The sequence below is a fragment of the Somniosus microcephalus genome, chromosome 7 (genome assembly GCF_052327205.1).
Source record: "Somniosus microcephalus isolate GS21.2 chromosome 7, FLI_Smic_1.0, whole genome shotgun sequence".
Classification (NCBI taxonomy): Eukaryota; Metazoa; Chordata; class Chondrichthyes; order Squaliformes; family Somniosidae; genus Somniosus; species Somniosus microcephalus.
In genome coordinates this window covers 190,276,650-190,290,306 of record NC_140993.1, presented here as the reverse complement: position 1 = coordinate 190,290,306, position 13,657 = coordinate 190,276,650, and the positions used below count along the sequence as shown (strand labels likewise).

At 43.3% G+C, this 13,657-nt stretch overlaps 1 protein-coding gene across 1 annotated transcript in view; it reads left to right on the top strand.

Moving 5' to 3' along the window:
• csmd3b (CUB and Sushi multiple domains 3b) overlaps nucleotides 1–13,657 on the top strand; it is a 1,929,854-nt gene that overhangs the window by 1,886,536 nt on the left and 29,661 nt on the right. Inside the window, exons 63-64 of the mRNA XM_085993978.1 lie at nucleotides 1,273–1,338; nucleotides 8,126–8,284. Of these exons, the coding sequence (XP_085850104.1) occupies nucleotides 1,273–1,338; nucleotides 8,126–8,284 (225 nt within the window). The remainder of the gene's footprint in view (nucleotides 1–1,272; nucleotides 1,339–8,125; nucleotides 8,285–13,657) is intronic.

Below are 13,657 nucleotides of genomic sequence, written 5' to 3'. Positions count from 1 at the left end.
AGAAGCACTGGTATGGAAGGTGGCATCGTTGGAGCAGATGCGGCGGAGACGGAGAAACTGGGAGAGTGGAATAGAGTCCTTACAGGAGGCGGGGTGGGAGGAAGTGTAGTCCAGGTAACTGTGGGAGTCAGTGGGCTTGTAGTGATAAGCCGGGATAAGAGACTTCAGTTATGTGGAGAGATTGGAGAAGCTGGAATTGGTCTCCATAGAACAGAGAAGGTTAAGCGGAGACCTAATAGAGATATTCAAAATTATAAGGGGCTTTGACAGAGCAAGTAGGGAGAAACTGTTTCCTCTGGCAAGTGGGTTGGTAACCAGGGGTCATATATTTAAAATAATTGGCAAAAGAACTAGAGGGAAATTAGGAGAAATTTCTTTCCACAGAGGGTTGTTAAGATCTGGAACACACTATCTGAAAGGGTGGTGGAAGCAGATCCCATAGGAACTTTCAAAAGGCAATTGGACATGTACTTGAAGAGGACTAGTTTGTAGGGTTATGGGGAAAAAGCTGGGGTGTGGGACAAAATTGGACAGCTCTTTCAAAGAGCCAGCATGGGCACGGTGAGCTGAATGGCCTCCTTCTGTGCTGTAAGATTCTATGATTCTAAGTAAATGAGCATTATGATGTTATTTTATTGAAAATATGGTTTTGATGTCCACTGGTATTTTTCGATAATCATTTTTATTTTTAAAATGAAAGAAACTAATTTTTAAAATAACAGACCCTTGACTTTCCGCTTGCCCTTAAACAAGTGTAAGTGCAGCGGAATGGGCAGGACTTCACCTGCTGCAAGGATGTGCCTTTAACTCCAGCCAGCATTCTGGAGTCAGGTGCATTTAAATAATTATGGTGAGCTTCCCAGGCTGTGCCCAGGAGTGACCAGAAGATGGCTGCTGCAAGCCTCTGATGGGAAACCCAAAATTGGCAGGGACAGGTAGCGAGCCGATGGGAGTGGCTTTTGAGAGATTTTCTGTTGTATAGTGTAATTGCAGTGTAAAACCTAGACCCAGATCTTTAGCTTTGCGAAATGTAATATCGTATAATATGACAGAATTTCCGCAGGTGTTTCCCGGTTATCTGCCATAACTTCAGCGGATACCCTGGAGAAACTGTGGACCTGGCCATTTACTCCGTTTCTCTGGGATTTCCGCTGCTCTTCCGCCGAAGTTATGGTGGACAATTTGGAGAACGCCCATGGAAATTACTGCCATTTGTATGAAAAGTTTTAATTTAATCGTACTTGAGACCTTTTTCACTTTTGATTTTCATAGCTGGTTCAAAGAGATCAGAGAAAAGCAACAGACCTTCAATTGGAACCCCAAGCCCCAAACTAAATGGTAGGTCCAGTTTATTAAAACTTTGACAGATTTAGTTACCTACTTATGTGGATGAGGATGTCACCTTTTAGTAATTTGTCAGTACTCTTGCATTTTTTTCAATACCAAATTATTTTGTTACATTACAAGTTGCTATATTTTGGAATATTCAGTGTCAAACTATGGACATAATAAAAATATCAATATTATAATATTTCAGTAAGTGTAAAAGATTACGTTGTACAGTTGGCTTAGATTCTATTGTAATCTTACTGTAGAATTGAAAATTCCCTTCATTATAGTTTCATGCAAATTGCGATTATTCTGTAATGGGGATATTACAATATCCCTCCAGTTTTAGCTGATACTTTCGAAGATGTAGACTAAAATGTTACTGGTAACAGAGGAAGTAAAAAGTAACAATTTAAAACCCACAGTTCAGGTGGCATCCATATATCATCTGATGTTTGTTCTTAGAGATTTATAAGGTCTCCTGAACACTGAAAATAAATTATAGCTCTAATGCTCAGACCTGTAGCTCTGCTTGTCTTTAAGGCTTGTTGCTTGTTCTTTATATGTCTGTATTCAGAAATAAAAGAAATATTTAGATGGGTACAAATACTTCCAAGTATCACCAAGGACAATCTTTGTAAAGTGTTTTAAAACACATTTCTACTTATAAAAAAGGAAACCAGTACTAATTACAGTTTTTAGCAGTTTATAATGATAATCTATTGCTCGCCAAGTGCTGAAAAATGTCATAAATAATATTCTTGTCAGTTCTGTAACTATTAATGTTAAGTCTGTGTGTCCCAGTTATGCTTATTATAAATCACTGGACACAGACCACAAGAATAACTTTAACAGGTCTTTACTATTCGGAGGTCAGGCTGAACTGCCCAGCAAATCCTTACACAACACTTATATACCGGTGTGGTCACCACCGGTATTACAGTATACAGCAGCCAAGAGAAAGTAGTACATCTCTTAAGGTAGTTCTCTTAAGGTGGAACAGGTTACATACACCACAATCCTCCCTTTTTAGCTTAACAGTTATATCCCCATTTAACATAACATAATAACATATATATATATACAACTTCATGCAAAACAGTTCAAAGATTCAGTCTCTGAGGAGGCCTCCTGATTCGAGTTGGATAACGCCTTTCAGGGGTCTCTGATTCTCGTTGCTGGGGTGACTCATCTAGTTGGTCTCTTATGGATTGGACATCATCATCAGGTACATTCACTTCTGAGGTAGATGCTTCAGGTTCACTAACTTCTTCCATGGTTGTCTCTGCCGTAACCATGGGTTCGACCCTTGTTCTCAATTCTACCAGTTGGTCAGCATGACGCCGTATTACATTTTCACCAATATCTACCGTGTACATCAGGGGTCCTTGTCTGGCCCGAATTGTTCCAGATTGCCATTTCTCGTTTTTATAGTCCCGGGCTAAAACTGGTTGTCCTATTTCGAAACTCCGAGTGGTCTTGTTATTTATATGCTGGAACTGTTTGTTTTCAACTTCCCTCCGCACATTTGGTTTTAACAAGTCCAACCTGGACCGCAACCTCCTGTTATAGAACATCATGGCAGGACTTTGGTTTGTCACTGCATGAGTGGCGTTTCGATATGCCAGTAGGAATTTGTCCACCTTGTGTTGTAGTGGAATCTGATCTTCGCTCATGGCCTTTATTGCTTTTTTGAACGTTTGTACAAATCTCTCGGCCAACCCGTTTGTAGCCGGATGATATGGGGCAGAGGTATAATGTTTCACCCCATTCTTCTTCATGAATTTCTGGAATTCTTCTGACACGAACTGCGGTCCGTTGTCTGAACATATTTGTTCTGGCAATCCATTTCTTGCAAATATCGTTCTTAGCACCGCGATCGTCTTTTCCGAGGTAGTGGTAGTCATCTTAATCACTTCTGGCCATTTAGAATGTGCGTCCACCGCAATTAAAAACATGGAGTCCATGAATGGACCCGCAAAGTCAATATGTACACGTTGCCATGGGTTTGAAGACCATTCCCATGGATGCAGCGGTGCAATCGGAGGTGCATTTTGCACTTTTGGCACCCTGAGCAGCTTTTCGTCAGATCCTCTATCTGTTGGTCGATACCCGGCCACCACACATAAGCCCTAGCCAGGCTTTTCATCTTGACTCCCCCCAGATGACCTTCATGCAGTTCCTTTAGAACTCTCTCTCTTAACTTAGGAGGAATAATCACCCTTGTTCCATACATCAATGTTCCTTGACAGACGGACAGCTGTTCTCGTCTTGCTGAGAATGCCGGTAACAGTGGATCACCATGTGCTGGCCATCCCTTCACTGTCACTTCGTAGACCCGGGACAGTGTCGGGTCGTTCCTGGTTTCTCTTTCAATACTTGCATTGGTGACTGGTAAACATTCGATGATGGTCGAGTGAAATAACTCAACAGGGTCAACCGCCGGTGCCTCCTCCTCTGTAGGTAGTGGCAGGCGCGACAGCCCATCAGCATTACCATGCTGCTTTGTACCTTTGAATTCGATCTGATATTGATGTGCCCCTAGGAAAAGGGACCATCTCTGGAGTCTCTGTGCTGTCATCACCGAAACACCCTTCTTAGGGTTAAAAATGGATACCAACGGCTGGTGGTCTGTCAGAAGCGTAAACTTTTGGCCCTGCAGGTAATGATTAAACTTCTTTACTCCCCACACAAGGCTGAGAGCCTCCCTATCTATCTGAGCATAGTTGCGCTCAGCGGAGGTCAATGATCTGGATGCGAACGCAACTGGCCTCTCCAGGCCATTTGGCAACTTGTGTGAGAGTACTGCCCCAATACCATATGGAGAAGCATCACAAGCCAAACGAATAGGCAACGTTGGGCTGAAGTGAGCCAACACTTCCTCTGAGGTGATCAATGCCTTGCTTTTGCGAAAGACCCTCTTACAGTCCTCGCTCCACTTCCATGGTACTCCCTTCTGCAAAAGAGCGTTCAGTGGGTGCAGCACCATGGATAAATTTGGCAGAAACTTATGGTAATAGTTAATCAACCCTAGGAACGACCTCAACTGGGATACATTATCCGGAGCGGGAGCCTTCACAACAGCTTCGATCTTGTCAGGAGACTTATGAAGCCCCTCCTGGTCAATGACATGACCACAGTACGAGATCCGCTTCTGAAAGAACTCACATTTCTGGCGATTAACTCGAATTCCATATTCTTTCAATCTGGTGAGCACCAGTTCCAAATTTGCAAGGTGTTCCTCGTCATCATCTCCTGTAATCAGAATATCATCCAGGTAACATTGTGTGCCTGGAATTCCCTGTAATACCTGCTCCATGGCCCTCTGCCAAATTGCTGGAGCCGATGCCACTCCAAAAACCAGTCTATTATACCGATACAAGCCTCTATGCGTGTTGATCGTGAGATACTGGCGTGACTCTTCCTCAACTTCCATCTGTAAGTACGCCTGCGCCAGGTCTATCTTGGTGAAGTGTTTCCCACCAGACAACGAAGCGAAGATATCCTCAATCCGCGGAAGCGGATACTGCACCGTGTGAAGCACCGGATTAACAGTGATCTTGAAATCTCCACAGATGCGAACCTTCCCCGGTTCCCCCGGCTTGTTGCTTGATGAACGCTTCATGACGGGAACAATGGGCGTGGCCCACTCACTCCAGTCTACCTTAGACAGTACTCCTGAACGTTCTAGCCCTTCCAGCTCAGCTTGCACAGCAGGTCGTATCGCATAAGGTACCGGTCTGGCTTTGAAAAATTTTGGTTTTGCATGTTCTTCAACCTTGATGTTTGCCGTAATTCCTCTCAGTGTTCCCAGTCCCTGTTGGAACACCTCTTTAGCATCGTCCAATATTCTGGACAATCGTTTAGGTTTGACATCTTTTTTACCGGAATCTACCGTTAGTGCTTTTAAGGAATGCCAGTCCATATTTATTTTCCTAATCCACTCCCGTCCCAGTAGTGGTGGACCTCCCTCAGGTAGTACATATAAGTCCATTCCTCGGCTTTCTTTGCCCTTGTGGACCACCTTTACCTCTATCTTCCCGATGGGGTATACTCTTTGCCCCGTGTATGTTTTCAATACAATCTCCGTATCCCGTAGGGGAATATGTGGGAATAACCTTTTGTAATCTTGCTTATTCATGACCGTCAATGCCGATCCAGTGTCCAATTCCATCTTCACTTGGACTCCTGCTATCTGAAGTGTGACCCAGATTGTTTGGAGGTCTGCTTCATTACCAACATTGTGTACTCTTAGACTACCCAGTTCATTACTGCTGGAGTCTGAATTTGACTTCTGTTCGTTCGAACTGTTCTCTGTCACCTTGTGTACCTTTCTGTACTTTTCCTGCGGTGACTTTTTGTTGCTGGTCTTCTTTCCTGACCGGCATACTTTAGCTATGTGACCAAGCCTGCCACATTTTCTGCGTTCCTGATTTTTGAACCAGCACTGGTTCTGATCGTGTGTTGTCTTTCCACAACGATAACATTTTACTGTACCCAAGACCATTTGATTGGTGCTGAGTTCCGATGACCGTAGCTGCATTTCCGCAGTGCCTCTCGCTGCGGCTTCGTGCGATGCTGCAATAGTGACAGCTTTATCAAGCGTAAGATCATTCTCCTCAAGCAGTCGCTTTTGTGTTCCTTCTTTTAACAATCCACACACAAATTTATCTCTCAGCGCATCTGCTAGTCCTGTTCCAAACTGACAGTACTTTGATAGCTTACGCAGTTCAATTAAAAATTCAGCGTTGCTTTCGTCTTTCAGCTGCGTTCTTCTGTAAAATTTAAATCATTCCGCTATCATCAGCGGCGTGGGGTTTAAATGATTTTTCAGGACAGTAACAATATTCGCGAAAGTCTGATCCGCCGGTTTATCTGGTGATAGAAGGTGCTTCAATAGCCCGTATGTCTTCGCACCCATTGAGCTTAATAAGGTTAGTGCTTTCTCATCATCTGGTACCTTATTTGCTTTACAATAAACTTCCATGCGTTCTACATACATGGTCCAATCTTCGATATCGCTATCAAAGGTATTAATGTTCCCATGTTTAGGCATCCTTGTAAGTTTTTAAATTTTTCTTTTTCTCAAAATGGCGGCTTCCCGCGCTTGTCTTCTTCCCCCGCCTACTAAAATGGCGGCTTCCCATGCTTGGCGGTCTTTCCCGCGCTCGTCTTCTTCCCCCGCCGACTACAATGGCGGATTCCCGCGTTTGCCTTTTTCCCCCGCTGGCTGCAATGGCGATTGCCGTGCTGTTGCCGTTCTCACCTCCCCAGCGGTTCTCAATTCCCCGATGCTGCTTTTACTCCCCCGCGGTTTCCGTGGGCATTCACGCTTCCCCTGCTGTTGCGCCTCTCAGCCCCGCATGCAGCCCGGTCCTTTACACCGGCTGCGTTTGAGTTCTCCGCGGCTCTCGTGCCTTAAGCTGACCCAGTCGCTGCGCCTCTCGGCCTCGATTGCAGCCCGGCCCTTTTCACCGGCCGTGGTCGAGTTCTCCGCCCTTTTTCCTCCGTTTTCCCTCCCCCACTCCACAGTCAACGCGGCCGACTTTCTGCTCGTGTCGCTGATCGGCTTACCCACCACCGTGGTAGAAGGGATGATCACTGCCTGTCGCTGATGGAGGGCTTCGTGGTCAGAATTTTTCTTTTTAACCCGGGTTCTCGATGCCTCCCGTGCGATGGTGCTCAGCAGGATGATGAGGGCGGATGCCTCTTCTCGACGCCCGTTCTGAGGACGAAGCTGCCTTGGATGTAAAACTGCCGCAGGGTAAGATCGGACTCGTCGCCACTGTTAAGTCTGTGTGTCCCAGTTATGCTTATTATAAATCACTGGACACAGACCACAAGAATAACTTTAACAGGTCTTTACTATTCGGAGGTCAGGGCTGAACTGCCCAGCAAATCCTTACACAACACTTATATACCGGTGTGGTCACCACCGGTATTACAGTATACAGCAGCCAAGAGAAAGTAGTACATCTCTTAAGGTAGTTCTCTTAAGGTGGAACAGGTTACATACACCACAATTAATATTCTGTATTAGTTGACTGTTAGGGCTTCATGTTCCAATAAATGAATTATGAATGCAAATCTAGCCCAAACTAATAAGATGAAAAACATTCCTCTTAGCCAGCTGTAAGAATCTTATGAAATTAATTTGATCACTCTCAACCCAGTCCCCAGTAACTATTAGTGAATAGTGCACTTTGTGTAATTTAATGCCAAATTGTCAATCTTGTTTGGAGAAGCCAAATTATAAATGGTGCACTAGAGGGTGTCTTATTGAAATTTTGCTTAAGGCACACTGTTGAAGCAGAGTCTCGCGAGTTTTAACCTGCATGCTGTATCTGTCCTGGGAGTGCTTGATGCATATACTGAGTTCAAAAAGTTGGAAGATGTGTAATTTAGCAGCATTGATATCCCTTACTATGATGAGCACAAGAGGTAACAAACACACACACACAAGCTTATATAGAAACGAATTCATTTTCGTCATGTTTGTAGATAATGTACTTCACAGTGAATTAAAGAAAATGGTGAGGGCGATTAGACATGGCCGGGGATGCAAAACAAGTGGTATCGTATCGCTCACTTGTAATACGCTCTGCCCGATATTCAGTTACATTGGCTTCAATAGAACTGAACGTCAGGCGTGTTGTATAATGGTCGGCAACTGTGATTTTGCCTGTTTTGCATCCACGCCCAAGCTCAATTTCACCCCCATGTCTTTTATCTTAGTCATTGTTAAGCTGCACTTTAGACTTTCTGATTCAATTATTAAAATTCTTCTAATTTTCAGTTCCGGATGATGTTTTTGCCCCATATTATATTTGGAAGGGGTCTTATAATTACAAAGGAAAGAAACAGCCCATGACGTTGACAGTTACTAGTTATAACACCTCAACGGGCAGAGTAAATGCCACTCTCACGAACAGTAATATGGAGCTGCAGCTTTCAGGTACAGATCTATCAATAACATTTGTGGAAGCAATGCTGGATGATTCCATAAATTCTATAAAGTTGGGCAGTGGGGGGAAGGCATTTGTCTTTACCTGGCACTGATAACTGCACTTCCAGCAGCTTTCTTCTGGAGACTGATCAGGATTGGGAAGCTTGACTGATTTTCATTTGCCAAACCTCGAGATTCTGAGGCCAATTGCAGCATCCTGTTGTCTGTACTGGCTGTGATCAATTAATTCAGCACAGACGTAGGCTCAAATCTGTCACCTCCCTGGTCTGCAGAGCTCAGCTGCACACATGGATAAACTTGCTGAGCCCTCATGGGAGTTTCCATTACCTTCTGCAGTGTAGTAGATATGTGAAAATGTGACTTATCACAGAAGACAGATTATTCTGTCCAGTGATGTCCACTGTTTTGCTGTGTACAACAAAGAAACAGATCATTCGGCAAAACTAGTCTATGCCTGTGTTTATACTCCACATGAGCCTCCCCCTACTCTAATTACCTCTTAATACCATGCCCCCATATCCCTCTATATGTTTCATTATTTTAAAGACTACAAGTGTCATGTCTTCCTAGCCATGTATTTCAATCTTCGCTGAATCTTTTCTAATGTAGCTATATCCTTTATGCGGTTGGGTCACTAAAACTGCACACACCCATTGATCAGTACAGTGTCAGTATAATTTATTCTGATTTACATTAAGATGGCTTCCAGATGCACGCAGTACTGATTTGCTTTATTGATAACTGTATCAATGTATGATCTGTGATCTCTTCCTTTTCAGCCTTTGCAGTGTAAACATAAAATAGACACTTTCATGTTTATACATATTTAGTGTTACCTCTTTCTATGTGCATTACCCTTCATTTATCCACATTAAATTCCATCTGCCATGGTACAAGTCTTTCTGATGATAATCCATCTCTTTTTTACTCATTATCTGCTTATAGTGCTTTGTGCCAGCAGCAAACTTAATAATTTTTCTACAGAAACTGTATCATTCACAAATATTCTGCACAGCAGTTGTCCCAGTACAGATGCTTGTAGAATACCACATTCTCCCAAGACGATTATCTACCATTTATTCCAACCTGTCTTCTGTTGTTAAACCAACGTTTAATTTATTCCCTGAGCCTAACTTGCTAGTGTCACATATAGTACTTTTGTCAATGCCTTCTGAGTACTAAATAAACTACATCTACTGGATTGCCCTTACCCAATAGCTTAATTGCTTCCTACAATAATTACAGTAGGTTTGTAAGCCACACACTCTTATTTCTGAAGTCACGCTGACTACTTCCTATAATACCTATGCTCTTCAGATGCTCATTTTTGCATCCAAGGTTTTCCCCCACTGTGAATGTTAGGCTAACTGGGCGACAATTACCAGGTTCATGCCCTACTTTTTTGAACATTGGAACTACATTTGCTCTCCTTGAGTATTTAGGTTCAACTCCACATTAAAAAAATCAACCAGAGCATTACTAATTTCTTCCTTTAATTCCTTTAGTATTCTAGCATATATCCCATCTAACCCAGGAGCCTTGTGGACATTTATTTTTCTGGTTTCTGCTTAGCACGTCCATGCGACAGTTCTCTATCTATTATTTAAGTGGAGCCATTAATCCATTTAAAATATATGATAAAAAATAGCAGATGGAAGAATATCATATAAGACTACATTAAGTGTAATTTCTAGGCTTCTAAGTGTTATGAATCACAGTTCCATTTATGACTAAAGGAATTTATCTGAAGTTCTCGTTTGTGAATACTGATGTGAAGACTCCATTCAATATATCTGCCATATCCTGATCATCCATAATAATTTCACCCAACTTGGCCCCCAGTAGACCTGACTGTTCTTTAACCTACAATTAATATATTTATAAAGCATTTTTGGTTCTCTTCAGTTGCCTTGTGTAATTTATGTCTCTATTTTTCTCTAGCGTATTTTAATATTTTATTTAGCCAGCCTCATTTGTGTTTTATTTGAATTCCAATATTCCTTATTTTTTGTCTCCTTGTAATTTTTAACAAGAATTTCTGCTTGTTTGTAGGTTCCTTCTAATTTCCTTCTTAAACTGCAATGCTCTAAATCTGCTATGTTTCTCTTTTTCAAAACAGGTTATATTTGCTTTCCCTGTCCTGTATAATAACTTTAATTAGATTCCAGTTTTCTTATGTTGTTCTATTTTTAAGTATGGTTTCCCAATTAAATTTCACTAAAACTTTTCTTGTAACTCCAAAGTTTTCCCTTCAAAGCTTTTAGCACCACATTGTTGTTTTTAATCTCAGCATTGCCAACAACATCTAATCGAAGAAAACCAATGATCGCTAGATCCCAGATACTGTTGACCTCCAGGTTACTAACCAGTTTTGGTGGATTGCTAAACACCAAATCCAATGCGGCCTCTGCTCTAGTTGCGTACCTCACATGTTGTGTGAAGAAACAATCCCTGGCTGCCTCAAGGAATTTGTTTGTATTTTCATTCTCCCTTTTAGTTGTCCATGATCTGTCTTTCTAGGTGTATCCTTGCAAAGCATTTTATACTCTCTCAGCTCCAACTCTTGGTCATCCTCTGCAATCAGCCATGCCTCTGAGGTGACATTAATATCAATATTCTCAAGAGTTACATATTCATCTGACTTTATTCCTCATGTTCTTTGTTAAAAAAAACCTAAGTTCACCATTCTTACTTGTTTTTCCTGCAATTGATGTGATAAATCTCCTTTTTGTTTCTTTTAACCCTTCCTCCTGCTTTAGTAGTTTACATCCTATTTAACTTCTCGACAAGGACTAGTACAGTTTGGATAATGTCCATCCCATCTGAACAGTTTTCCCCTCCCCAGAACGTGTTCCCCTAGGAATCTGTAACCCTGCCTTCTACTCCATCTTTTGTCACACATTGATGTAGCCATTCTGTTTCTCGCTAACTAGTCCAGTGTACAACACTGAGAATAATCCTAAAATTACTATCCTTTAGGTATTGCACTTCAACCTACAAATTAACTTCATAAAGTTCCCTGCAAGACCTCTATCCTAACCTTCCCTGTGCCAATGGTTCCTACCTAGACCAGAGTTTCTCACCTACATTTCCAGATATGTTTTACCTGTTTCATTATGCCACTTACCATGGTACTTTAGAGACAACACACTTGGTTGCAGCTGAAAATCAGGCTGTCTAATCCCCAATTATGGAATCTTTCACTATTGACATGTACATTTTCTCATGGATGCCATTATTGTTTACCCCAAGGATAAATCCTTGTTCCACAGTCTTGTGTTGTTCTTGAATATTCTCCCCCATGCCGCCATCCTTGTCTTCATCATAAATACCAAGAACTGTATGCCTATTAGACAATCCAGACCCAGAGGGGTTTCTTGTACGGATTTTTCCTGTCTCTTCTTGCTTCTTTTTTGAGTGGTTATCCACTTTGATGTAATAAAACTCACTACGCACTAGGTTTGAGCATAAAGCAAGTCTTTAATCAACTTGTTTCAGAACATGGAGGTTTAGTTGTACTTCACTACTTCCTTGTCTTACAAAATGTCCCTGGCAAGCTGGGCCCACGCCTGAGTATTTATACTCCTTGGACAGCGCCACCAGCTGGCCGTCCAGCGTTATTTCACGAGTAGTTTCTTGATGAATGATGAGATTTATAACTCACTTCCTTCTGCTTCACTAGCCCTCTCAATTTGTCAGCTGACCACTTTCTGAGATGTATCTTCCAAAAACCTTTCCTTCCTGTGTATGTTAGAGTGTAGCCAATTGGTTCTCGAGTTTAGTGTTTCTCTGCTTCAGCAACACCACCTTCTGAGGCTGTGCGCTGATTCTTGATACTTTGGGTATCTAGAATATTCTGCATACTATATACATCGGCCGGAATTTTCGGGGGGGGTGGGGGGTGGTCAGCAGGCGGGATCAGTGGCGGGTCGGTGAAAAATTTGATTTTTTTGACAGCGGGTCGGGACCCCACTGTCAAGCCGCCACAATGCGCCTTTCCCAATGGCACGTGTGTGATCTCCGATCCGACCCGACCAGCAGAGGTGGGCGACCCAATTAAATCAATTATTGGGTTCTTGACAGAACCTTAATAAGGCTTTTAACCTTTTCTTTTAACTTTCACTGCTCGCCCACTGGGTCCACGCTGCTCGGGGATCACATCTGTGAACCTGAGGGGGGAGTTGAATGGCCATTGCTGCAGCCGATTACTTGAAAACTTCAAATGTACAGTAAAAGCTCTCACCTGACAGATCATCACTTTCTTTAGCCACAGTCCAAAGATGTGCGGGTTAGGTTGATTGGCTATGATAAATTGACCCTTAGTGTTAGGGAGGATTAAATACATGGGGTTACGGGGATAGGGTGGGATATGTGTTGGTGTAGGGGTTATGGGGATCGGGTGGAATATGTGTCGGTGCAGGCTCGATGGGCCGAAATGGCCTCTATCTGCACTGTGGGGTTTCTGTGATTCTGTGATAAGCTGTTTCAGTCCATTTCCAGCACAGATTTTGCAGGCTTTCCACTTTCCATCCACTCTCACCTCATTGGAAGAAATCTCTCACCATTGACAGAATGCTTCTGTCATCTCTACTTCACCTGCCATCTATTCCATCAACATGGGTGCCCTTTATACTGTGTCATTTTGGTCCTCAGAATCCGACCAGGATCAGCCCCAACACCAGCAGCACCAGGCACACCAGCAGCACCAACAACGACACCAACCTTCTCCACAATCACCTGATGCTGCACAGGAAAGAGGGCATCAGCACCCAAGCACATTGCTGCCCGGAAGGCCAGAAATGGCTTCACCATGGCCAGATTTACTTCACTTGACGCTGTATGCCCTGGCTGCCACATGATGCGCCAGGTTGGCACCTACCCACACCAGCACCATAAAGCATCCCTACAATGACCAAGCCATCCCTTTCACACTCACCACCATTGCGGGGGGTACTGTTATGCCTCACTATTCACTGCAACTCACTAAGCCACTTCCAAAGGTGCACACAGATCTGTCAAAGAACACAAAGGGCTGGATTTTGTCAGCCCCGAGGAGGCGGATATGGAGGCGGGACTGCCGGTAAACTTGCAGAATTTGGGGGCAGGTGGCAAACCCACCCCCAACCTGCCTCCGTGCCCTCTTGCCAGGAGGCGGGAAACCGTCCTGCCCCGGGTCCCGTCTCCTCGAGGCGGGAAAGGAATTAAAGCCTATTAACTGCCTGTTAACAGTTTTGTGATCTACTGAGATCATTGAAATGTTTGCGCCACTGCAGCCTGGTCCTCCTGATAATACCCCAGCTTGGGTCCTCCTGTGCAATATGCAACCAGGATGTTTTGTTCCCCTGGGGAGGTCTCTTCCGC